Genomic DNA, 26,406 nt, shown 5'->3' with positions numbered 1-26,406 from the left:
TAGGGAGAGGGGGAGAGGGAGATGGGATGAAGAAGTGAAGCAGAGGAGATTTTTAGGGTGGTGAAACTATTCTGGATACTGTAATGGTAGATATATGCCATCATGCATTTGTCAAAACCCACAGAACCATACTATACCAAGAGTGAACCCTAAGGTAAACTATGAACTTAAGTTAATAGTAATGCATCGATATTAATTCACCAATTATAACAAATGTACCACACTGATGCAAGATGTTAATAAAAGGGAAAACTAGGCCGGCGGGGGCAGGGAGCAGGAAGTGTATGGAAATTCTCTGTTCTATCTGTTCAATAAAACCTAAAAAAAGTATAATCTAAAAATAAGGTACCTAAGGTACTGACTGGCACATGTTAGACCCTCGATTTTAAAAAGTGCTTAGTTAGCACAGTAAGCCTATACACATTAGTAAGGGCTCAATAAATTACAGCTATTGTTATTTTTTATTACCATCATTTTTATTTGACACTTTACCTACTGGTAGTGTTAACTTTCTTTTAGGCATTTTAGCCTTTTTAACTAGAATATACGTTTTTATGAAAAAGAGATCGTGGTTTTTTCACTTTTCCATATCCCCAAGAGTATCTTGTGTGGTATCTGATAAATAGCAGGCCCTCAAAATATATTCAATTGAACGACCAAGTCATTTCCTTAGTCATCAAGACCACACACTTTGGTAGAAAATGGCTCTACGGTTTGCTCTGGGAGCACAGATCACTTCTCTGACTTGGCTACTGCTGTCTGCTTCCATCTGATGGGCTCACATCAGTCCCTCATCCCAGTCTGGACTCTGTCTTGGACAAGAACCCGCTTTCCTGAAATGTTCTCAGGCTCTCCTGTCCTAGCTGACAGGATTAGACCACAGCTGAAATATCCAGGTAAACTTGAAGGCTGTTTCTCTGCCCCGACCCCTCCACTGCAGGTACTGACTGCAGCATTCCTGGGTTTATACTTGCTTGATTATGGGGAAATGACTAAGTGTTAGAATGACATGTTTCAGGGTGGATATGACAGCCATTTTCCTTTTTGAAGTAAAAGCCTCTGAACATGTCACCCATGGAAATACACTTCACCCCACTGGATCCACTTCCACATAATACTTACAATTTGTTCTTGGGTGTGTGGTGAGCTGGTGGCACCATTCAGTATCCACTGTAAGTTCTGTTCTCCCATGACGAGGCTGGGCTGCAGGAGAGCCGTGCTGGGAGTCGGGGTGATGGTTATAGTGGGATTACTAGTTAGGACGGAGTTGGCATCCAGGGGCAGAGTCTGGACCATGGCCGGCAGGGGCTCAGTAGTACTCTGTGGTTGCGGCGGTGCTGCCATGGCTGACGCCACTGCCGCTGCTGACGCCAAAGCCCCAGCGACAACAGAAAGTCCCGGCACGATGGGCTGCGGTGCCTGGGGGTGCGGAAGAAACTCTTGATGATTAGCAGCAAACTGTGTGCTGTGGGGAACAGGCACTTCTGGAGGTTGTAAGAGAGCAGGGGGGTTGCCAAATGCAGCTTGCTGGGAACCAGTTCCTAGGGAGGGAGCAGGCAGAGGAGCAGACGGTGCTGAGGCTGGTAGTAGAGGCTGGGGTGGCTCGGAGATGCCAGGATGCAGTACAAGTGGAATAGATAAAGATGCTGAATGTCTTGTGGATGGCAGAACATCACTGACTGACTCTGCATCACCATTAAAATTTTCAATCAAGGCAGCTGGCAAGAAAAAGAAATAGAAATATATATACACATTCCAAGCCTTATATGAGCCACAAAAACACAGTCATTATGGGCTACACCAAAGACAGCTGAAGTCTGTTACAGCTGATTCCTCCAATGCTGGCAGGCTGGCTTTCTGCTTTTCATTTAATGACCCCTCCAGTCAAAGCACCAGGCTTCACGATCAACCTTACTTTCTTAACGTGAAGACCTAGTATGGGTGTAACCATAAAAAAATGCGTCCTACAGCTTTTCTGGAAAAGAGATTAGACATCCTTTTCTTGGCATATGATCAGTGAACACACTTTCTGACTACTGTGAAGCTTCACGGACAGATTTTCATTCAAACACAATCTGATCTACGCATCTGAAGTTTGGTTTGTGGATCCTGCCCACTCATGAACGGAGGTGTCACATCAGGAGAAAGAGCTCACAACTCCTCTCACTTTTTAAAGCCAACAAGAGCTTTTGGAAAAGGGGACCCTCTTCTTTTGAGGGTCCAGGGAAAGTAGATCCTCAAGTAAACCCTTGATGAGGGAAGTAGAGAAAAAAAAGATGGAATGGAACTGAAAAGCCCATCCTTTTCTGACCCCTCACTGAAAGTACACTTCATTAAAGGAACTGAAATATTTCACTGTGCTTGACATCTACACTGTGTCAACAAGTGTGAATTCCCATTCCCAGTGTAGAGATTTGGGCAGGAAGAGAGTCTGTATAACAAACCTGTCTGTTGAGGATCTTCCTGAATTGCTGGATCATCTGACTTCTGGAACATTGGTTCAAAAATGATTGCTGGTGAAAGTGTGCTGAAAGTGTTCTGGCCCTGTGTCAGAGACAGAGACAAAGGTGTAAGGCTCGCCATCCGAAAGCAGGTCTTCACCACGAGAGCACACAGAGCAGCAGAACTAGAATAATCTCTGGGGCTTCCCTGGTGGCACAGTGGTTAAGAATCCGCCTGCCAATGCAGGGGACACGGATTCGAGCCCTGGTCCAGGAAGATCCCACATGCCGCGGAGCAACTAAGCCCGTGCGCCACAACTACTGAGTCTGCGCTCTAGAACCCGTGCGCCACAACTACTGAGCCTGTGTGCCACAACTACTGAAGCTCGCGCGCCTAGAGTCCGTGCTCCGCAAGAAGAGAAGCCACCGCAATGAGAAGCCCGCGCACCGCAATGAAGAGTAGCCCCCGCTCGCCACAACTAGAGAAAGCCTGCGCGCAGCAACAAAGACCCAACACAGCCAAAAATGAATAAATAAAAATATATAAATCTATTTTTAAAAAAAACTAAATTACTAGAATGATCTCTGGATGTGCTTCTTGTTTCTAACTTCTCCTTTCCCAAGGTGACATTTATTTCCCTAAGTCTCAGATGCTGAAGATCTGGGTCCTCAAACACTCTAAAGCAGGAGTCGGCAAACTGACTTGCTGGCTGAATGCCTGTTTCTGTAAATAAAGTTGTATTGGAACAGGTACTCCTGTTCATTTCTGGATTGTCTAGGTTGCTTTTGCACTGCAGTGTCAGATTTGAGGAGTTGTGACAGGGGATGTATGGGCCACAAAGCCGAAAATATCTATCTGGCGCTTTACAAAAATTTTGTTGACCCCTGCTCTAAAAGACCAAATTCTACATAAAAATTGGGTTGTATAATATTTATTACTTGGAACTTGCTTTTCTCATGTAACAACATAATAATAACACAATAATAACATATTATGAATATCTTCCAAGGATATTACACAATGTCTATGCTACTCTAATATGTACACATGGTAGTGAATCAAACAATATAAGGAAACATAATGACAGACAATAGTGATGGCCTTAGACTCACTACTGTTTGTCATTGCAAGTTTCTTTGTAACTTACAACTAAGAAAAGGTCAGAGGCATTTATGAAAAAATAAGATATGAGAAAACAAAAGAGAGCACCTAGTGACCCGAGGGCCTGACTGCTGATAGGCACCACCTCCAGGCTTCCCTTCAGCTAAGGGAAGGGGAAAAACAGCAATTCTTTTCTCTGCAGCCCACCTCCACTTCGCATTTTGTGCAGCGAGGGTGGCAAAGGCAACCACGTGCAAGAGCCCAGGGAGCAACAGAAAGAAGTGAAGCAGAGGGCAGGGGCTGTGGCAAAGCCTGGGCCACACTTGCGGGCTCAGCTGAGGGCGGCCACGGGCCACACACACACAGGGGGTCACCAGAGCTCAGGGCCGGCTCGAAACCTGGACTTTTACGTGAAACCTACTGATTTATAATTGAAAACAAGCAACTGAAAACAATTTAGAAGCACGGTATAGACTGCACAAAACCTATCTTCAGGCTAGACTCTGACCTGGGGCCAGCTTGAGCTTTAAGGGCATTTTGCATCAACTTGGCTTCTGGGAGGGGGAAGGATCTCTTTGGGGCTGGGCGGAAGCACGGCGAGTGGAGCTGTCCAGCAATCTAGAGGGCCTCCGAGATGAACTGCCCACTTGAGCCAAGAGGGGCCAATTATTCTAGCATGACTCCACAACTGGTAGAATGAGAGGGGAAGCTCAGTGAAGCTGATGGCCAGCATGGTAGAAGCTGAAGGCAGAGACCTAGCAAGGCTTCCAGCTTCTAGCAGAGGGAGTTAAGAATCACAGGCCAAAACAGTGCCTTCAAACTTTTCATCATGACACAAAGTAGGAAATATATTTTATATATATATATATATGTTTCATGTTACATACATATCTGTATGTACAACTGAAACAAAAGTCTATGAAGCAGATCCTATCCTTACTATGTGCAATGTCTTCTGATATTTTCTATTCTACTGATGTCCTTAAAGTGTTGATTAGAAGCCACTATTTTATAACCCAATAAAGATGTGCCACCCACTTTGAAAAATGGTGAGCTAACAACTACCACTAAGCTATAATTACAGCTTTGCAACTCCTTCATGGTTGTTTTTTTTGTTCTACCTGTTTACGAATCATTATCAGGAACAACACTGTTAAAAAAAGGAATGAGTCTGTGTGACTTCAAAAGATTATGCGCAAGAATGTTTACAGCAGCACTATGGTAATGGCTCCCAACTAGAAACTATCCAAATGCCCAAGGGCAGTCGACCAAACAAACTCTATTATATTCATTTAGTGTAATACTGTTCAACAATGAGAATGAATAATCTATTACTAAATGCAACAACATGGATTAATTTCTCAAACAAAATGTTGCAAGAAAGAAGCCAGCACAAAGGAGTATATACCACATGATTCCAATTATACAGAACACAAAAACAGGGAAAACTCATCTTAGGTTGTGAGAAGTCATGACAGTGGTTATCCTTAGGGAGAGGTAATGGCTGTTAGGGGGACTGAGGGGGTCTTCTGGGGTGCTGGGAATGTTCTGTTTCTTGATTTGGGTGCTGGTTACCTGGATGTGATGAATTGTGATGATTCATCCAGGTGTACTTTTCTGCATGTATATTATACCTCAATAAAAAGTTTTTCTTGGGGCTTCCCTGGTGGCACAGTGGTTAAGAATCCACCTGCCAGCGCAGGGGACACGGGTTCGAGCCCTGGTCTGGGAAGATCCCACATGCCGCGGAGCAACTAAGCCCGTGCGCCACAACTACTGAGCCTGTGCTCTAGAGCCCGTGAGCCACAACTACTGAGCCTACGTGCTGCAACTAATGAAGCCCACGCGTCTAGAGCCCGTGCTCCACAACAAGAGAAGCCACCGCAATGAGAAGCCTGAGCACCGCAACGAAGAGTAGCCCCCGCTCGCCGCACCTAGAGAAAAGCCCGCTCACAGCAACGAAGACCCAACGGCAGCCAAATAATTAATTAATTAATTAATTAATTTAAAAAAAAAGTTTTTCTTAATTAAAAGAAAGAAAAAAGGAAGGTGCTGAGGGGACTGTGACTCAGCCACTACCAGGCTTTAGGGCAACAACCCTGGGGGCAGAGTGAGTGGGAAGTGCCCCCCAAAGTAGAGGAGACAGGAACAGGCTAAGCCTCTGGGGCCTGGAGCAAAGAGACACAAGGACACTGAGCCGTCTGGGAACAGGATGGATCCTGAAGCTCAGGAGCCAAAAGGCCCAGCGGGCCACTCCCCAGCACTTCAGCCCAAGTTCACTCCTAGGACACACAAGCATGTGGCTGCCCAGGAACCTGGAAAATGATGATCTCATAAAAATATATCATTTGATTTTAACAATTCATCATCTTTTTTTTTTTTTTTTAAAGCAAGCAGAGCAAAATTAATCCTATTACTTCAAGGAACTGTGGTCTTAGTTGAAAGACTAAAAATGAGCCTATTTCCAATTCTGGGATAAATGCTGGGTGACAAGGAGACAACATATAATTTGATTCCAAGGGAGAAGAGCAGGCCTCTCTCTTGCTGCTGTAAATTATGGCAGAAAAAGCTTTCCTTTTTTTTTTTTTTTTTTTTTACAAGTACTCAATGTCCCCTCATATGATTCCTCACCTGGTGACCCCAGGGCTTCAGAAAGCTCCTCAGTCATATGTCACAGCCCCAGCCAGGGAGTGGATGCCTAAACCATTTCATACGATCTCTTGAGATTAAGGAGATATTATACCCAGAAATTTTAGGTTGTGTGGCTTAGAGGGCAATCTTGGCCACGCAGTGCATTAGTTTCATCTAGAGCATTAGCTCTGAAATGTGAATACGCCAAACAATCATATGAAGTGCTTCTTTAATGTTTTTGTTTGTTCTTCAGATTGGTTAATTTCTACTGATCTCTCTTCAATTTAACTGATTCTTTCTTCTGTCATTTCCAACCTGCTGTTGAGCCCATCCGGTGAATTTTAAAATTTCAATATATTTTCAGTTCCAGAATTTCCATCTGGAACATTTTTTTTTATAGTTTCTATTTCTCTGCTGAGATTTCCTATTTATTAAATCATTACAAGCATATTCCTTTATGTGCTTGAGCATTTAAGAGCTACTTAGAAATGTCTGCCCACTAATTCTAATTTCTAGCTCATCTTGGGGTCAGTCTCCATAGATTACCTTTTCTCTTGAATAGGGGTGATGTTTTCCCATGACTTCTTTTTTTTTTTTTTTTTTAAATATTTATTATTTATTTGGCTGCACCAGGTCTTAGTTGTAGCACGTGGGATCTTCGTTGTGGCATGTGGGATCTAGTTCCCTGACCAGGGATCAAACCTGGGCCCCCTGCATTGGGAGGGTGGAGTCTTAGCCACTGGACCACCAGGGAAGTCCCTTCCCATGTCGTCTTATGTTTACAAATTTTGGATAACCCTGGACATTGCAAATGATATGTTGTAGAGACGCAGGATTCTGTTACACGTCTTGGAAGCGTATTTGGTGTTTGCTTTAACATTCCGCTGACCTGGCTATGCTCCAACTCCAAGCTCTGTCTTCCCTGCAGTGGATGGCAGCTATCATCTTTGTCCAGCTCTTTAGCCTCAGCTGGGCTGCTTAAGTGTCTGCCCCACACACCCACATTTCAGGGGTCAACTAGAGATTTGGACAAAGCTTATACACAGAACTCAGGACCCCCCACCATTGTGGTTCTCTCCTTTCCAGGCCATCCCCCCGACTTTCCAGGTGCTGTGGTAGCCCTGAACTCTGTCCTCTGGTTAGTCAAGCCAGTAAGACAGAGTGTTTACTGAGCCTGGGCCATCTTGTTTGGTATCAACCAGGACTTGCCCTGAGATGGATAAACCATAAAGCCTGAAGACCCATCCAGTGCCTTTGCTATCTTCCCAGTGGCCCCTTCTCCCAAGCGTTACCTCTGCCTGTTTGGGTTGCTCTCTGGTGCCTTCAAGTAGTTGTTTTTATATTTTGTCCAGCATATACAGTTGTTTTCTGGGGGAGGGCTGGTCTGATAAGAGCAGTTCTGCCATTACCAGGAGAACCCAGGCCTTGGTGTGCTAATATAAAATTGCAGTGTCAGGTGCCCCTCCCGGAGGATACTGACTCAGTTGGTTTGGGAGAGGCCCAAGAACCTACGTTGCAGAAGAGCTGCAGATGACTCCACCATTCACACTTTGAGAAACACTTTTTCACAGCATTCCTGAGTCGCTCAGTCTCTGTTCAAATCCTTCCTATCACATTGATTCCTCCTTACTTATTATGCATATACTCACAGAAAATCTGACCTAAGCTGTATTTACTTACCAGAGAAAAACAACAAAAAATGCACACTTAACCACCAGTGTCGGTGGTGACCCAGTAAAGCTCACAGATCCTCTTGAAGGAGTATAAGCTCAGGACTGATGCGGCAGTTTGCAAGATACATCATGGAGCCACGGCAATGGTAGAGGGAACCAAAGCAAGCAGATCAAGAGACACTGGCGTTGTCCCCTAGCAGAGGGCCTGTAGAGGAGGTCCTCCTCAGAACCCCCGTGTAGTGAGCTCAAAGAAAGGAAAAAACCGACTTTGGTCAGACTGGCAGGGCTTGAGAAAAGTCTGGAAACGGAATCCTGGCTCCCCCTTACAGTGGATGAATTTTAAGCTCCTCAAGGACAGACCACACCTACTTCACCACCACCACAAGCTCAGCACCAGCACTCTGCCCGACGGAGTAGCCACTCAAGAAATATTTGCTAAATGAATAAAGACAGACATTTTCTGGGGCAGGAGGTTATCAAGTGAGTGATCTAGGTCAAAAGGCACTACACATCAGAGAACAACCTCTCCAATGAGAGCTCTTATCAGGAAACAAGAGCACAACACCCTAAATGGTTAGTAATTGAACACAACTCAATCTGAAAGACTTCAAAGACTGGCCTCCCTCAATTTTCCCACCAAAGGGAGGGCTCAATTCTTGCACTTATTTTAATGGCACCCGTATCACAGGTACACTTACTGTATTGGAATTTTCTTGAAATTCGGAATCTGTGGACAGAAGGCTTAAATTCCTCAGACAAAGTGAGTGATTTGTATCCTGTGAAAGAAAAAAAAAATTCTAATTAAGTAACAAAAAAAAATCAGGATTTATAGTAGCCTATCAGGTAATAAAACACTTGATTACAGTGTCCCTAAGGTTCCAAATGTCTAGAGAGTAAAAAACCATTCAAAGCAAGGGCTATGTGAATTATTTCAATTTTTAAAATCCTGATATTCTTAAGAAGAAATCTCTTACATTCTTAAAGATCGTTAATAGAGTTTAAGAATTACCTCATGACTCAGGCTCCAGAGTAACAAAAGCTATAATAATATGAAATGGATAATATTTGTACAATTGGTCTCACCACTGATAAAGCAATTTCACATGACCTCATTTACTACTCATATAAACCTTTGAAGTATTATTTCACATTCCCATTTTAAGTATGAGAAAATTAATGCTAAGACTAGCAGTGAACTGTCCAAAATCACACAGCTAATTAGCATAACACAAACCCAGTGCTTCTGACTGAAAGTCCATCTTCCTTCCATTACATCACTGTGTCCCCAGCATGGGCATCTCAGGGACCCTTACTCAGAGTGGTACTGAGGGGTTATTATTCATATATGGCTGCCTGGGCTAACTCTGAATTCTGGATTCCTAGAATGCCAGTTGGAATTCACATACTTCATGTGGTAACCCTGCTTTACCTCATGGATCAGTTGTTCCCATTCACACATGCATTCAACAAATACTCACTGAGCATCTACTATGTATTAGGCACTGTTCCAGGCCCAGGGATACAATAATAAAGAAAACAAAGTCCCCGCCACCAGAGAGCTTACATTCTAGTGTGGGGAGGGGGTGTGGACAAAAAACCAAATAAATATACAGTATACAAGATGAGGATACATGCTACGGAGGGTAAGCGGAGTAGGGAAGGCCAGGGTAAGAGCTGCCCTTTTATTAGATTAGGGAAGGCCTCTTAGATAAGGTGGACTTTGAACAGATACTGAAGGAAAGAGGGCATGGGCCATGCACATACATGGGAGAAGTGTTTCACAGAGTATAGCAAGTACAAAGGCCCGGAGGCAAGAGTGGGCTTCCCTTGTTCTAGGAACCACAAGGTGGATGGTACGGCTAAAGTGAAAGGAAGTGATGTAAATGAGGCGAGAGAAGTGACCAGGACAGAGTGTCTAGGGCCTTCTGGACCATTGTAAAGATTCTTTTACTTTAAGTGATACAAGAAGCTACTGAAGGGTTATGAGCAGAGGACAGACATGGACAGAGTAGCAGTGGGGAGAAGAGGGGGAAAGGTGCTAAGAAAACCACTTAGCAGGTGACTGCAGTAATCCAGGCCAAAAAATGACAGTGGCTTGAATGAAGTAATCAGATCAGATTCTAGATATATTCTCAAGGTAGGGCTGATAGACTTTGCTGGTGGGTGGGGGGTATGAGGGAAGAAAAGGAGTCAAGAATGACTCTAAGATTTTTGGCCTGCTGCACTAGAAAAACAGAGGTGCCGTTTACTAAGATGGGATAGATTGCACCATTTACTAAGATGGGGTAGACTGCAGGAGGAACAGGTTGGGACATGTCAAGACTGGGAAACCTAGGTGACAGCTGGGTGGAGACATCAAGCGGAAGGTTAATCCGGGCTGGAGATATAAATTTAGGACTCAAAGGCAATCTCGATGGCATTGAAAGCCTGAGACTAGAGGAGATTCCCTCCCCTGGGGAGCGAACAGCCATCCAGAGTAGGCGAGGTCTGGCCACTGTGCACTAGGGCCCTCCAATGCATAGAGACTGTTGGCAAGAAACTGTCCTCAGATTGTTACAAAAACAAGAAAATTGATCATGACTTCATAAATGCAGCTTTGTACACAAAGACTCTCAAATCTTAGTATTTTCATCTGGTTTTACAGAGGAAGAGACTGAGGCGGAAAGAAGTCATTTGCCTAAGGTCATGTGACTAGTTGTGGAGCCTGGATGTGAATTCACACTCTTCGCAACCAGTGCTGTTTTGCCTCTTACGACATAGGGGTCAAGAACCAGGCTCTGGAATCAGCCTGCCTGCCTAAACGGGACTAATTACAAGCTTTGGATATTTAGGCAAGTTATTTAATTTTTCCTTGCCTCAGGTTTCTTTATCAGTGATATGGGAATAATAACAATACTGACCTCTTGTGAGTGAGATAATTCACAGAAAAACAGCACAGTACTTGGCATATAGTAAAAATTCAGTAAATATTAGTTATTGTTACTAATAAAACACAGGGGGAGTTATTACTAATAAAACACATTCAAAACACAGTCCTTTTAAAGGGATCCTTTGTTCTTTAAAAATTAGAAATCGCAGAATTAAATTATGCTGCCTCTCCCCAGATCAAAACTGTATTACATACTTTAAGAACAGCATTATTCAAAAGGGGGTCAGTGTGCTTCAGTTTCTTTATCTATGAAATAGCAAAATAATAACAGTTCTCAGTTTCTGGGTTCAAAAGACATAAGGTAAGTTACCCAATACCATATCAGAAGTAATAACAGTAAATTTATTCCAGGACCTCTCCGGAAAGAAGCTGTAGGGGAGAGGGAAATGTGGTGGAAGGGCTTGGTAAAGAACAGACAAAACCACCTAAAACTCTGCAGAGTCTTGTTCTGTGGTTCAGTGCCTTAAGGCAGTGGCTCTCAAACCTTTTGGTGTGCAGACAATTCAAAAGGGCAGGGGACCCCCCAGACTCCGTCTGGTTCTCCAGTGATGGATTAACGAATGTGTGAAGCAAATCATTAACTCATGTCCCAAACTCAAGTGCAGACGTACCATTTTATAGACATGAATGGGAAAATAACACCCTTTGAGAGCACCTGGCTGACACTTTGGAAGCCATTCTGAGACCTCTGGTTCCAAGACATCTCTTCCACCATACCTGACGGAGGGGAGGTGGAGCCGAATCAGGGGCTGAATCACAGGGAGCCTGGTGAAATTTCTGGCTTCCACCACCTCATCACAAAGACATAGATCTTGACACTGATTTCTTCTCTCTCACTAACAGATTTAGAGAGAAGGCATTTTAACCTTTTATTTTGATATACAAACAACTGTTGCTGTTCTATGGTGCCCAGATCAAAACAAGAGACAAAACACTGCACACCTCTGATCCATTGTGATTTAGAAGTGCACTGTATGAATTTCCTTTGTTATCGTGACCTTTCATGTGACTTTTGAGACTGTACTGAGTGCTGAATGTTTTCTCACAGCCATTACTGGGGCAGAAAAAGGGTCTTTCACCTGCAAGAATGACAAGAGGTATTAATTTTACCATAAAATCATTTCACTGGATTAAGACATCTACTTTCCCCTAACAGAGGGAAGTAAATATTCTAATAAGGGTTCAAGTAATAAGTTGGATAAATTACAAGTTAATCATTCCAGTCCTAAAATTTAATGTAGAGCAAAGCACGGAGAATGGCCTGCTCCTGGGAAGTTAAAAGAGAAGATTAGTTTTTTTCCCCCAGATTCTTTTCTGAGAATCTCTGCATTGGTTTTATTTCTTAAGGTTGGACTCCTGAGTCCAATCTTTAGATCCTTTTTACCTCTGAAAGAAACTCAAACATTATAGGTGAAGGCCAAATGATTAGGCTTGCTCTCTCCACAAAGCTCTACAGGTCTCAATAGAAGTACAGATATTTACTGACTCAATGAAGGTTAAAAGATAAAAATTAGCCTAAACTCACCAGTATGTGTACGGACGTGAGTTTTAAGGTGGTGGCTTGCTGCAAATGCTTTTCCACAGCCATCATGATCACACCTAAGTAAGTTGTTTAAGCAGAGAGGATAGCAGTCATTAGCTAATAGACCTTTATCTTCAATATCTCTTGTAAATACAAACTTAAATTAAAACAACTGCTCAGAACACTATGATTAGCTCAGTGAAACTGGTTTTACAGATGGGAATGATGACAGGTCCCTGGAAAAGTAAGGTGACAAATCTGGGATCAGAGGGAGAAGTTGGCCCAGGATAAGTATTTCTTGTCCTACAAGCAAGGCACATGTTGAGAGCCCTAACAATACAAGCCTTCTGATGAATTACACAACAGAATTCTATTGACAATGAGAACACATACGGAAAATCTACTGCAAATGGAATATAAGGAATATCAGTGGTGGATACAGAGGCTCTCACATAGGCATGGGGCCTGAAATACAACACTAGAACAAAATCAGTCAGAACATACTGGCTGTAATGTAATTATCTATAATCTTCAGAGAGCTTTTCTCTTTTACTTTCTTGATAACCAAAGCTAGAGGTAATATTTTCCTCCTTAGAACTCCTAGGGCATTTATCTACGTGCTGCTTTTATGGCACCTGTCATTCCCAATCTTATTTTATCTCTATGTGTATACATTTGTTATCTGTTCTCCTAGATTATAATTCCTTTGAGGGTAGGGTCCATGTAGTTCTTTACATCTGCTGTAGTCTTGCACATAGCAGGTATTCAGTAACTATTTACATGAAAATGAATGCATTTTCTTATAAGCCAACATATTTTATTTCTTTAAATAGAAAGCTTCTCTAAAGCATTTTACTTTTTAAGTACATAAAATCATTGTGTCTAAAGCCCCATCTAACATTCAAGAAAAACTAGCAGTTTTAATCATGACAAAAATGCGTGTGATTGAATAGAAATCAGAGTCCCCTTGACAGCCCTATGGGGAAAAAAGTAACCCAAGCTTCACAGCAGCTGGAGAGTAACCAACTAGAATCTAAATACTCTTGCTTTTAGAGGGGCCATGACTCAGGAATGCATCTGTAATTTTTGAAACACATTTCCATTTAATTGGTGTTTAAGAGTTGACTGTCCCTGAAGACTTTTCAATTTCTAGGTATCCTAATGAGATGAGTGATTTGAGAACAGAAAGGTAGCATATTTAATGCCATGAACAAAAGAGCAATCCCTCCTGTCAAATTCAAAGACATTGTTTATGGGCAATTTTCAGTAATATATCTATATTACATTTAGGGGGAATCCTTACAAACTGATTACCTTGTTAAAAATGTCATATAATCATCCCAAAGTTGTTCTTCAATCCCTGCTGAATGCCCAGAACCACGCTAAATGCTATGAGCAGAGGAGAAAGTAGATGATACAACTCCTTCCTTCAACCTTATATTTATACATGCATCAATTAAACATATATGTGTGTGTCCATATGTGTGTGTATATATATATATATATATAAATTGAAATCTACAGATAAAAATGGATGCTCCTATATGTCTGTATGTACACATGACATATTACAAAGCAACAATCGAACAAGTGATAAAAGAAAAAAATATCTGCACCAGTAGCCTAAGCATCCCTACCCCTCATTTCCCCTCATTTCCTCCTTCCCTCCTTACCTCTTCTTAGGTACATATCCCTGCCTCTGTGTTCAAAGCTCTTCCAGCATCTCAGTCTCAGATACTGTCTGGTTACTTGTGGTTCTTTTCCACCAGACTAAGGTTCTCAAAAGGAGAGCCGGTATCTTAGTATTTCTCTAGCACTGATAAAAGTACCCACCATGTAAGTGAGTTTCAACAAACGTTTCTTGAAAATAAAGGGGTGGGGAGGCTTCCCTGGTGGCACAGTGGTTAAGAATCCACCTGCCAATGCAGGGGACATGGGTTCGAGCCCTGGTCCGGGAAGATCCCACATGCCGCGGAGCAACTAAGCCCGTGCGTCAAAACTACTGAGCCTGTGCTCTGGGGCCGGCGAGCCACAACTACTGAGCCCGCGTGCCACAATTATTGAAGCCCACGTGCTCTGCAACAAGAGAAGCCACCACAATGAGAAGCCCATGCAGCGCAACTAGAGAAAGCCCGTGTGCAGTAACAAAGACCCAATGCAGCCAAAAAAATAAATAAATAAATAAAATAAATTTATTAAAAAAAAAAAGAAAGAAAGGGAAAGAATGAGGCAGACAGGCCACCATCCGCAGAGTAGGTAGGGATGCTCTTGGAATCCATCGCCACTCCTCCAATCTGCAGTAGTTGGTTACAAATATCCTGGGGAAAGCAAACACTGCCCAAAGAACCAGCGAAGGGAATTTCCTTTCCACTTTGAAAAATTTTAGAGTACATCAAAACACTCAGCTGAAACCTGGTCAGTGACAAATAGAAAACAGCAAGACCCACCGAAATGGCTTTTCTCCTGTATGGGTTCGAATGTGCTTCCTCAGATCACTGAGCGTGGTGAAGTACTTGCTGCAGCCTTCAGATTCACAGTTAAACGTCTTCCCTGTGTGAAGCCGCTGATGTGCTTTCAGCCTGCAAGATACCCCAGAGAAATCCCCTTTGTCATAATGTACTACAGAGCCTTCCCACGTCAGCTTAATGTGCATCAGGGTCAAGTGCATAAGAATTCTATAGCCATAATACATTAGTATCCAACATTTTGTGCTCAAATTCAGAGAAGTATATGGCGTAGAGGTATATGGCGTAGAAGTATATGGCGTAGAGGTGTGAGTGTGACCCTGGAGCCAGGCTGCCTGGGACTCAAATTCTGTTCTCCTCTACCAGAAGGGGGACCTTGAGCCAGTTACAAAACCTCTCCGTGCTTCCATTTCCTGAGCAGTGGCTGTGAGGATCAGCACTCAGGACACTTCCTAGCACACAATGAGTGCTTTTTAAGTGTTAGCTAGTATTTATTATGTGCGCTATTTTATACGCAATGTTGAACACTAATATAAGTCTCTTGACACAAACGGGGGAAAAGGGAAATGGCTGAGTGGACCACTCCCCATTTCTTGGGGGTAGAAAAAAGTTAATCTTTAAGGTGAGGCAGGGAAGGAAGTGAAAGAAACCTTGGTTCCAAGCTCCTGAGCCAACAGGAGATATTATTCTATGCTAAATACTAAAATCCTGAGGCCAGGATGTCATTCCAGGAGATATGAATCCGGACACAAAAGGACTCTGATTTTTAACCAACCTAGTATGTGTCAATCTTTAAGTTACAAGTTCCTCTAATGAACTGTCAACAGTTGAGCATTACTGTCCTCTTTAAAGCCCTGAAAGTGAACGTCTGTACTGTGCAGGGAGAGCTCTGCAGTCAGGACAGAGCTGCGGTCAGAGGCTGGTGGTGCAGGGAGGAACGGGCTGACCTGTACAGCGTGTTGAACGCCTTCTCACAGCCCTGCACGTCGCACTCAAAGGGCTTCTCCTTCGTGTGCACCCGCACGTGGATCCTGAGGCTGTAGGAGGTGAGGAAGGCCTTGCCGCAGCCCTCCTGATTACAGACAAAGGTGTACTCTCCCCGGTGGGTCTTCTGGTGGGTGCGCAGGTTGCCTGCTGTGCTGTAGGTGCGGGGACAGCCCTCAAAGGTGCACTGGTACCGCTTTACCTGGCAGACAGAAGACACCTTGTCAGTGGGACAAAAGAGCTGCTCAGGGCCTAACTCCCTCCAGGGCTTGGCTCTCAGGAGATGCAGATGAGACACACAGGTTTTTATCATCAACACAGAAAACACCCTCTAACAAAAGTGGAGAAAATCTTCCCGTTGACCAAATTACACCTGGACGACAAATGATGAGAGTAATGCCCAAGAGACAAGCTTGTAGGTAGGTAAACACTCTAAATGAATATAAGAACAGTGTTTTTGGACTAGTAAACGTCTACCCCCATAGGTGGGCACATACTTCTACACGTACCCATATTCAAATACAATTTGACTTTAAGGCTTGATTGAACATCCTGCCCTCTGGCACTACAGCTTTTTTTTTTTTTTTTTTTAATTATTTATTTATTTATTTATTTTTGGCTGTGTTGGGTCTTCGTTTCTGTGCGAGGGCTTTCTCTAGTTGCGGCAAGCGGGGGCCACTCTTCATCGCGGTGCGCGGGCCTCTCACTATCGCGGCCTCTCTTGTTGCGGAGCACAGGCTCCAGACGTGCAGGCTCACTAGCTGTGGCTCCTATAACCCTAACCCTAACGGGCCCAGTTGCTCCGCGGCATGTGGGATCTTCCCAGACCAGGGCTTGAACCCGTCTGGCACTATATCTTGATTGGAATTGACCAATGTTAAATTGAGTTTAAAACATTCTGAAATTTATATAGTCAGTCATAGGTATACTAGCACAGTTACGTACTAGCATAATTTCCACTGCATTATTTTCAGGTCTACAGAATGAAAAAAATGTACCATGAATTTCTGGGAATATTTGGTAGTACGACGTTTCTCAAACTGCCAGCCTATTGGTCTCCTTCCCACCATCATCCTTCTGGAAAGAGTGCTATCCACAGGTGCCTCCACCTCCCTCAATGCCTGTGGAACCACTCGGCCAGGTGGGCTTCACCGGACGAAACCATTCTCTTGAGCTTCCTGGTGGTAAAACTCTTTCCTCCTTCCCAATTTTCCTTTAGTATTTGAAAAAAAATCTCATCGACAATGCCTTCTCCTTCTGAAAACTTGTCTTTCACCACACAGTAATTCTCCGGGGCTCTTTATCGTCTTCCCTGAGCCACTCACTCCTTTTCTTTAACCTCTAAATGTAGGTTTAGCCCGAAACTTCTCTCTCATCTCCCAAACCTTCCCCATCTCTCCATTGGTTCAGGGGAAGCATCATAGCCTTGGCTGGAGAAGACTGAATTCTGGCACTTAGGTTCAGGACTTTGGGTAGGTCTTTTCACGTCTCTGAACTAAAGATTCTTCATTTCTAAAAGGCAAAACTGAATGCCTGACCTGTCTGACGGCGCTTCTGAGCAGAACAAAATGAGATAAAGCATCTGTGGAAAGACTTTGTCATTGATCTGATGCTATACATATCAGGGTGCTAGTTCTGCCCATTCTTCAGCTTTAGCAAAAATCTTCATCCCTTAATCCTCATCTTTCTCCAAAGCTTCAGTCCATAGCTCTCACCACACTACTGGTATTCATTCAACAGTTAATGAACTACTATGTCCCAGGCAACAAGTTAGATACCACAGATAAAAAGGCGAACAAGACATAAAGCTCTGTCTTTAAAGAGCACCATTTTAATGAGGCAGATGCGCACAAACTATTATACACTGTGCTGAGTCGGACAACAGATACACACCCGTGGTGCTTGGGAAGCATAAAAAAGGGAAACCTAACCCTTCTAAGAAAGACTGGACACAGTGAAGGCTCAGAAGCTGAGGCACTCTCTCTGAACTGAGGGTGTTTTTTGGTTTGCCTCTTTGTCCATTTTGTAGGGATTAAACTGAAAAAATGTTCCTCAGACAAACCGGAAGAGATGGGCATTCCAGAAAGAAGTAACACCTTGAGAACTACATTGGAGAGATATATGAGTACGCTGGTACAGGGGACCACAAACACACCTGAGTAGGCAAGAGACTGGAAAAAGAATCTAGAAAAATAAGGTGAAGCCTCCTTAGTTAAGCTATAGAGTAGAGGAATAGGACAATGGGAGCCATCAGTAGGTTTTAACCAAGATAGCAACACAATCAGATGTGGGGTTTAGAAAAGATCATTCTGGAAGCTATGGAAGACAGACTGGAAGGCTAAGAGAATAGAAGAAGGGGTAGAGATTAAGAGAAGGGAGACAATAGTCCAAGATAGAGATGAGAAGAATCTGAACTAGGGAAGTGATAGTGGACATCATGAGAGATGAATTGCAGAGAAATTAAAAGGGGAGAAATGAGTGGCTGTAGTGACAACTGGGTGCTGAGGCATGGCAGCAGTCAGGGAGAGGCAAAGTCAAGATCAACTCCCGTGATTGGGGCCTGGATGACCAAAGAGATGGTCACATACCAATTTTGGACTGGATGGGGGTTGGGGAGAGACGATAAGTTGGGTTTGAGGTGCTGCCAGGTAGAAATGTCTAGTAGACAGACATATAGGCTGGAAGCTAAAAAGAAAATCTACAGCAGGAGTCTCTGGTACACAGATAATAGCTGACTTTACTTTACACTAAAGCAGGCTGGTTCAAGCCCCAGCTCTGCCACTTACTGTGTAACCTTGGGAAAATTACTTAAGCTGAGTCTCAATTTCCTGTATATAACAAGGAAACAAAATCGATCTTTTTGGGGTTGTTGTAATAATTAGGAATAATCTGCATAAAGTATTTCCATACAGGGACTGGCATATAGTAGATGCTCAGTAAAATCTTGGCTACGAGGACAAAGGACGGGCTCCTGAATGTCACCGGTGTTTAAGGAACTGGCCAAAGAAGAGAAGCCATTGATGGATGAGTGGGAGACAGGGCTGGGGAATTAGGAAGAGAAGCAAAGGAGACGGATGTCACAGAAGCCAAAAGATAAAGAGTCTCAAGGAAAAGAGAATGATCAAAATGTTAAATGTCAGAGAAAACATGGAAGACAGGACTGGGGAAACTACTGGATCCAGCAGCTAGGAATTCACCAATGACTCAGCAAGACTAGTTTTAATGGACTGATGAGGTCGAAGTCTGGATGAAGGTGAATAATGAAAGGCGGGGACTGATGAGGTCAGAAGTCTGGATGAAGGTGAATAACGAAAGGCGGGGACTGATGAGGTCAGAAGTCTGGATGAAGGTGAATAACGAAAGGCGGGGACTGATGAGGTCAGAAGTCTGGATGAAGGTGAATAACGAAAGGCGGGGACTGAGACTGGAGGTGGAAAGCAGCAGCACAAGTGGTTGAGTTGATGAAGTGCTGTTTGTCTGTTTGAAGTGAGATAGGCCTTGAGCATATCTGGAAGGAGAAGGGTCCCGGAAGAAAGAAGCTGAGGATCTGGGAGGAACATGAAGGCCACAAGGATATTTAAAAGCCTGGGCGGAGGGAAAAGCCTCAGGTAGGTGGAAGGACATTCAGTTTCAGAGAAGGAGGATCCGAGGTGAGGATGGGTATGACTCAAGGGCCCTGTGGGCCATGCGGTCTCTCTCACAGCCACTCAACTCCGCTGCTGTATGTGACGGTAACCATAGACAATATATAAATGGACAAGCAAGGCTGTGCTCCAAAAAAAACTTTATTTATGGACAATGAAATCTGAATTTTGTATCATTTTCATATATCATGAAATAATGTTCTTTTGATTTTAAAAATAACTTAAGAATGTGAAAACCATTCCACAAAAACTGGCATCTGTATGGATTTGGCCTGTGGACCACAGTTTGCCAAACCCTGAAAACCTGTTGGTGTGGGGAAGGGAGGGGCCCATCTCCCCTCTGGCTCCTCGTCCTTCTCTCAAAAGCCCATCTCCCGGGTGTGGAGAAAAGGGAACCCTCTTGCACGGTTGGTGGGAATGTAAACTGATACAGCCACCATGGAGAACCGTATGGAGGTTCCTTAAAAAACTAAAAATAGAACTACCAAACGACCCAGCAATCCCACTACTGGGCATATACCCTGAGAAAACCATAATTCAAAAAGAGTCATGTACCACAATGTCCATTGCAGCTCTATTTACAATAGCCAGGACATGGAAGCAACCTAAGTGTCCATCAACAGATGAATGGATAAAGAAGATGTGGCACATATATACAATGGAATATTACTCAGCCATAAAAAGAAACGAAATTGAGCTATTTGTAGAGAGGTGGATGGACCTAGAGTCTGTCATACAGAGTGAAGTAAGCCAGAAAGAGAAAAACAAATACCGTATGCAAACACATATATATGGACTCTTAAAAAAAAAAAAAAAAGGATATGAAGAACCCAGGGGCAGGACAGGAATAAAGATGCAGATGTAGAGAATGGACTTGAGGACATGGGGAGGGGGAAGGGTAAGCTGGGACGAAGTGAGAGAGTGGCATGGACTTATATAAACTACCAAATGTAAAACAGATAGCTAGTGGGAAGCAGCCGCATAGCACAGGGAGATCAGCTCAGTGCTCTGTGACCACCTAGAGGGGTGGGATAGGGAGGGTAGGAGGGAGATGCAAAAGGGAGGAGATATGGGGATATATGTATGTGTATAGCTGATTCACTTTGTTATAAAGCAGAAACTAACACACCATTGTAAAGCAATTATACTTCAATAAAGATGTTACAAAAAAAAAAAAAAGCCCATCTCCCCTCTGGCTCCTTGTCCTTCTCTCAAAAGCCCAACCACCCATAGGATCTTGCACATGTCCTTAGGTTCCCCAGGCAAGCGCTCTCTCGCTCATTCACCCCTTTCCCTTCCCCATGCCACACAGGACGTCTCGATAAACATCTGCTGAACTGAACTACTGACCAGGCATTCTCATGTCTCAGTGCCTAGCTTTGAAGCCAATCACTGCCAGATTTATTCTAAAACAGTGTCCCACATGTACCACCTCTCTGCTCAAATGATTAAGTCCCAATTCCCTAGCCTCATATTCAAAGTCCTTCCAGGTCCTCTTCTGTCACCAGGCCAAAAGCAGGCTCTGTCGAGGCCTACAGGGGACAGTAACCCCTTCCCTAACTGCAACACTGAATTCCCACTCGCCTGCCTTTGTTCTCTCTCTTTTCTCTCTACTGGAAATGCCTGGTTCCTTTCTTCTCTGCTTTTGAGTCTCTCTCTTCCATTCAAGCCTCACTACCTCTGATGCCCGCCACTATCACTCCATATCTATGTGACAGTGCCCTTCTCTGAATTCTAATAATATTTAACTATGCCACTCAGCGTACATGGTTAATTACCCTCTCACGCACGTGTCCTGATTTTTCATCAAGACTAAAAACAAACCTCTTTGGTGCTGCAAGATAGAGATTTCAAAATGATCACTGACCAGGAAGGAGAACCAGGACCCCATGAATGCTATAATAAAGGAGTCTGCATGTCTCCGTCATAGAGCTTACGACAACGGTGAATGACAAGAGCAGAATTTCATTCTTAAGACGCTACAGCAGTTGATAACTTTGTAAGTAACAAGTGCAACTAACTATCCCTCCCTGTGTCCCAGCCCTACCAACCCCTGCTCCCATCTAGGTTGTCTTACTTGGCCAATTCAAGCTTCCATTAAGTGTTCCTTCCTCAAGGACCTCTTCACTGACCGATCCCTACCCCCTCCCCAAACTAGAAGAGGTACCCTTATTACAGGTTCTCATAGCATCCTGTATTTCTTTAAAGCACGTAGATAATTTACATGATTATCTGTTTGGAATCTAGGCACAGCAGTAGCTGGAAAGCAGGAGGCACTAAGTAGATATTTGTGGAGTTAAATGAATAAACGGCTACTCTCCAGCTGGACTGTAGGCTCCATGAGAGCAAGGACCACATCCGTCTTGTTCACTGCCAACAGCCTCAGGAACTAGCCTTGTGGAGAAGTAACTCAGATTTGTTGAGTGAAGGAGTGGATGACTAAACGAACAAACAAAACCAAACCAACAGGACGTAGTGTTGAGGAAAGTAGTGGCAAGGACTATAAGTGACAAAGCAACAGAGTTTCAAGGAGGATGGTCAACCAGGTCAAATGTAGCAGAGGTGACTGAGGAAGCATTTCTTGGACTCAGCCAACTCACAAGGTCAGAACTGCCCCAGCAAGACTAGCTTCATTGGAGGGGTAGGAGCAGAAGCCAGGACGTAACAGGCTGAAAAGTCAGGGAAAAGGGAGGAGCTAGGGCCAATGAATATAACTACTCTTTCACGGAACGGCTGAGGAGAGAGAAGGGAAAGTTAGAAGAGAGGACAAAGAGTGGGGAAGGTATTTGTATTTAATGGGGGGACAGATGACTGTCAAAGCAAATGCTCCCCAACAGTATGCTGAATAAACACGCAACCTCACCCCATCTAGAGGAAGGCAGTAAATGCAAGTCTCTATACTGTGTCTTTCAGAATCGTTTCTAAACAGCACCAAATTTCACAAAAAGGGAAAACTAAACCTCCTCAAACTGGATCAGAGGAGGAAGTTGCAAAAAACACGTTACACAGCGGAGGTGTTGCAACATTTGGTACACTTAAATACAATTAATATTTTTTGAATGCATACATGCATGATAAACCTTATGTTCCAAGGATTATATTTCTCCCAGGTGCTAGGGATAGAGAAAAAATGGCCCCTGCTCTCAAGGAGTTCAAAGTCAAGAGGCAATTCAAACAGACAAGAACAATATGGTATGAGAAGTTGTATGGATACTAGAATATAGAGAAAAACTTAGAAAAAAAAAACTACAAAAAACTTAAACTTGGGGATGACTAAGAAAAGCTTCTCAAAGGAGGTGATACCCAAGCTAAATTTAAAGAACTTGAGGGAGAGGTGACACATAATAAATTGGCCTATCGAAATTAACTGAAGTATCTGTAATATGAACATAATGTCACCAAAGATTCCATTGGAAAACACGTTTCTCCAAAAGAGTTTGAGCACTGCATCACTTAAATGGCTGTCGATTACCAAGTTAAGGAGCTCAGAGACAGCACAGTTTGGGCTCACTGAGGACGGACCAGGTCTAATGCTAGGAATGGGCAGGAGGCATGAGCTTTCAGAGAACTGATGTAGATTCATAAAAGTGTTCTGAGTAGTTCTAGAATAGAGAAGTATTTAACAAGGATGACTGCCCTGTTAAGTCAACAGGATCAGAGGAGGAAAGGTGAATGAGATAAGCAAAAATGAGAAAAACACTGGAACTCTAGGAGACAAAAGCTTAAAAAAATTCAGAAGAGAAAAAAGGCTGGGTTTCTGCTGGAGGAAAAAGAAATGAGTCCGAGAGAACTAGATCCTACACACACTAACAGCGCCATTCCCAATAAGGAAAGGGAGCCTCTGATTGTGAGCACCCAGCACCTGAACATTCTTATAAATAAATGATTGGCTTGGCTGTTACAGCTGTAGGAGCTGCACTTTCCTTCCCATCACTAGGGACTTCCCATCCCTCTCCCCAGTACCAACTGTTTCCACACTGGCAGTGATCTCCTTTCTCCCACTCCATAATGTGCAACCAAAGAGCTCAAAGTAGAAATGGAAGAGCCATGCAGTGACCTCCACTGCCCATCTCAGAGCTGAATTCACATAGCTGCTCCCACACCTCAATCCTTTACCCTTACAGAACTAATGCCATCCATCCTGTTGCCCCTCATTGCTCAGCCCTTTTCATAGCTAACGGGTTTCAGTGTCTGATTCTCCTCTCTGTCTTCGCAAAGGTGGTGTGTATGATAGAAAAGCACAAAGTCCTCAGTTCAAATCTCAGCTCTACCACTTGCCAGTTGTATGTTTCTAAGCCTCCGTTTTCTCATCTGTAAAATGAGAGCTAACAGTACCTATTTTATAAGATTATTATGAAAATACAAAATGATCAGAGTCCCTAACACAGTGCCTAGTACACAGCAGGCGCTCAACAGATGCTAACCATCTAACCCTCTTGCCACTGTCACTGCCAGCCTAACAGGAGTCCTCATTCTTTAGCTGTAAGAGTCCTCAGCTTATGAAGTGAGTAAGTCATGGGAATGTAATGTACAGCATGGTAACTACAGTTAATAATACTGTATTGTATATTTGAAAGTTGCTGAGAGAGTAGATCTTAAAAGTTCTCATCACGAGAAGAAAAGATTGTAACTGCGTGGGGATGGACGGTAACTAGACTTACAGTGGTGATCATTTGGCAATATATACAATTACTGAATATATACAATTACTGAATCATTATGTTATATAGTGTTATACGTCAATTTTATCTCAATTGAAAAAAATTAAGAATAATATTGAAAAAGAGACCCCAGCTTTGCCTCGTGCCCCAACTGCCCACCATGGAAGTAACTTTCGGGGGCCTGCTGCTACGGAAGGCCGAGAAGTCCAAGGGAGCAGAGCATGAGCATGGAAGGTTACCTGTGGCAACGGCTGCACCTAGAACCCCTCCAGCGGGACTACCAACATGTTCCCCTTGTAAAACACGGTTCTAAATGGTGGGTCACATTCCATAGCTGTATTAATATGACAGTTCAGCAAATTAGGGGTCACTGGGTTCCAGGGAACCCAAACCCAATTTATAACCCTGTTTTAGGAGAAAATGCTTCCCAAAGAGTTCCTAACAAAGACAATTTTAACCTTTTCTTTAACAGAATACCTCCTTCCATACCTCCTTCAAGAACTATGTGGGCCTACGAGGAAGAGAAAGTAAATGAACATTCACCAAACCAGACCAAACCACCATGCACCAGACACTATGCTAAATGTTTTATGCATCCCGTTATATATTTATAAATGAATAAATCTCATTTCACCATCACGAAATGCAACGGGATATTTTCATTTCAATTTTACAAAAGAGGAAACAGAGCAGCTTACCCAAGGCCACACAGTATATACCAGAACAAAGACAGAACCTAGGTCTAAATTATCCCTGTGCACATCACAGAAGAAACAATTTTAAGAATAAGCTTGATTTAAATAAGAGAAAAACATTAACATTTGGATTCTTTCTCCAATGTCCTACCACAGCGAAATTTTAGCAATACTCAACAGGTACAGCCTATGTAAAATGTAAATCCGAGAACTGTTATTCCTGCAGCATTATGCTGGAAAACTAGTATGAACATAAAACCACCCTTGTCCCTTTTCCAAGCCAGTGGGCCTCAGTGATGGAAATGCTGAATGCTGCACAGAGGTATGTGACACACATGCAGGCATGCAGGGGACAGCGCTCTAATGGCTTCGTCTGCTGGTACACAGAAAATGCTTCCAGCCCTGGTTTCCTACCGACTCGCACATACAGCCTCTAGCGGTCTCCCTTCTAGACTCCCCTAGAGTCCCTCAGGGCAGGGATTATTTCTTTGTTCTTCCTGGTGTTTGACAAATGTAGATACTCAATAAGCAAAAGCTTGTGGAAAGAATGAATGGATCCTTAACACTAGCATTTCAAGCAGAAACAGTCTCTGTCCTAGTTCTGAAGGGCAATTCCGTGGGTATTCAGAAGGGAACCTGTAAAGGAATGTCATCACTGTGTGCAAAGACTAAAAGTGGGTGGGTCCCCTCTGCAGAGTCAGCAACAACCTGGTTTGTCTGAGTGGATCCTTCCACTGCCTGAGGGATTGATAATGAGGAATGAGATTGGAACTGGGTCTCCCAAGGTAAAGGGCACGTTGCAAAAAGGCTCTGAAACACTGGAGTCAAATTTTCCCCCTTATTTTTATACTTAAAATTTGTCACACTAAAAAAACCAGACCCCTTGGAATGTCACTGACAACGTAGCAAGCAGCCTAATTCATAAAGCATCACTGTAACTGTGCTTCTTGGTAGAAACAGCTATTCTCTCCCAATCAATACACTGGAATACTCTGATGCATCATGAAGAGCATATTTGGTATGTGATTCCTGGGCTTCTTCACACTTCTTGGCCAACCATGCAGCAGAAAAGTGCAAGATCAGTTGGTGGGGTGGGGGTGGGGGGAACGTTATGTTCACCAATGTGGTTCAGACAGAGGTAGATGAACAGATAACCTAACAGTCCTAGAAAGGTCTCAGGAAGGGCACAGATGCAAGAAAGTTTGGGAAACCATCGACTGCATGAACTGACTAAAGGAAATACAGCTCCTTAGAAATACAGCTGAGTAGAAAGGTTTTAAAAGAGCAACGCTTAAGAATGCTGATCCTGGACTTCCCTGGTGGCGCAGTGGTTAAGAATCCTCCTGCCAAGGCAGAGGACATGGGTTCGAGCCCTGGTCCGGGAAGATCCCACATGCCACGGAGCAACTAAGCCCACAAGCCACAACTACTGAAGCCCAAGTGCCACAACTACTGAAGCCCACACGCCTAGAGCCTGTGCTGCACAACAAGAAGCTACCGCAATGAGAAGCCCGCGCACTGCAATGAAGAGTAGCCCCTGCTCGCCACAACTAGAGAAAGCCCACGCACAGCAACGAAGACCCAAAGCAGCCATAAATATATTAATTAAAATAAAAAAAAGAATGCTGATCCTCAGCAAAATGACAATGTTTTGATTTG

At 43.5% G+C, this 26,406-nt stretch overlaps 1 protein-coding gene across 5 annotated transcripts in view; it reads right to left on the bottom strand.

The window, feature by feature from the left end:
• MTF1 (metal regulatory transcription factor 1) overlaps positions 1–26,406 on the bottom strand; it is a 45,395-nt gene that overhangs the window by 5,618 nt on the left and 13,371 nt on the right. For all 5 annotated transcript variants that reach the window (XM_061184471.1, XM_061184470.1, XM_061184473.1 and 2 more), the window contains exons 3-9: positions 15,711–15,949; positions 14,746–14,877; positions 12,302–12,375; positions 11,719–11,855; positions 8,546–8,623; positions 2,445–2,544; positions 1,123–1,718 (exon numbers count right to left, since the gene is read on the bottom strand). In XM_061184471.1, the coding sequence (XP_061040454.1) occupies positions 1,123–1,718; positions 2,445–2,544; positions 8,546–8,623; positions 11,719–11,855; positions 12,302–12,375; positions 14,746–14,877; positions 15,711–15,949 (1,356 nt within the window). The remainder of the gene's footprint in view (positions 1–1,122; positions 1,719–2,444; positions 2,545–8,545; positions 8,624–11,718; positions 11,856–12,301; positions 12,376–14,745; positions 14,878–15,710; positions 15,950–26,406) is intronic.

The sequence above is a fragment of the Eubalaena glacialis genome, chromosome 3, assembly GCF_028564815.1.
Source record: "Eubalaena glacialis isolate mEubGla1 chromosome 3, mEubGla1.1.hap2.+ XY, whole genome shotgun sequence".
NCBI classification, from domain to species: Eukaryota; Metazoa; Chordata; class Mammalia; order Artiodactyla; family Balaenidae; genus Eubalaena; species Eubalaena glacialis.
The sequence above is the reverse complement of the archived record's forward strand: the minus strand, read 5'-3'. Positions and strand labels throughout refer to the sequence as shown.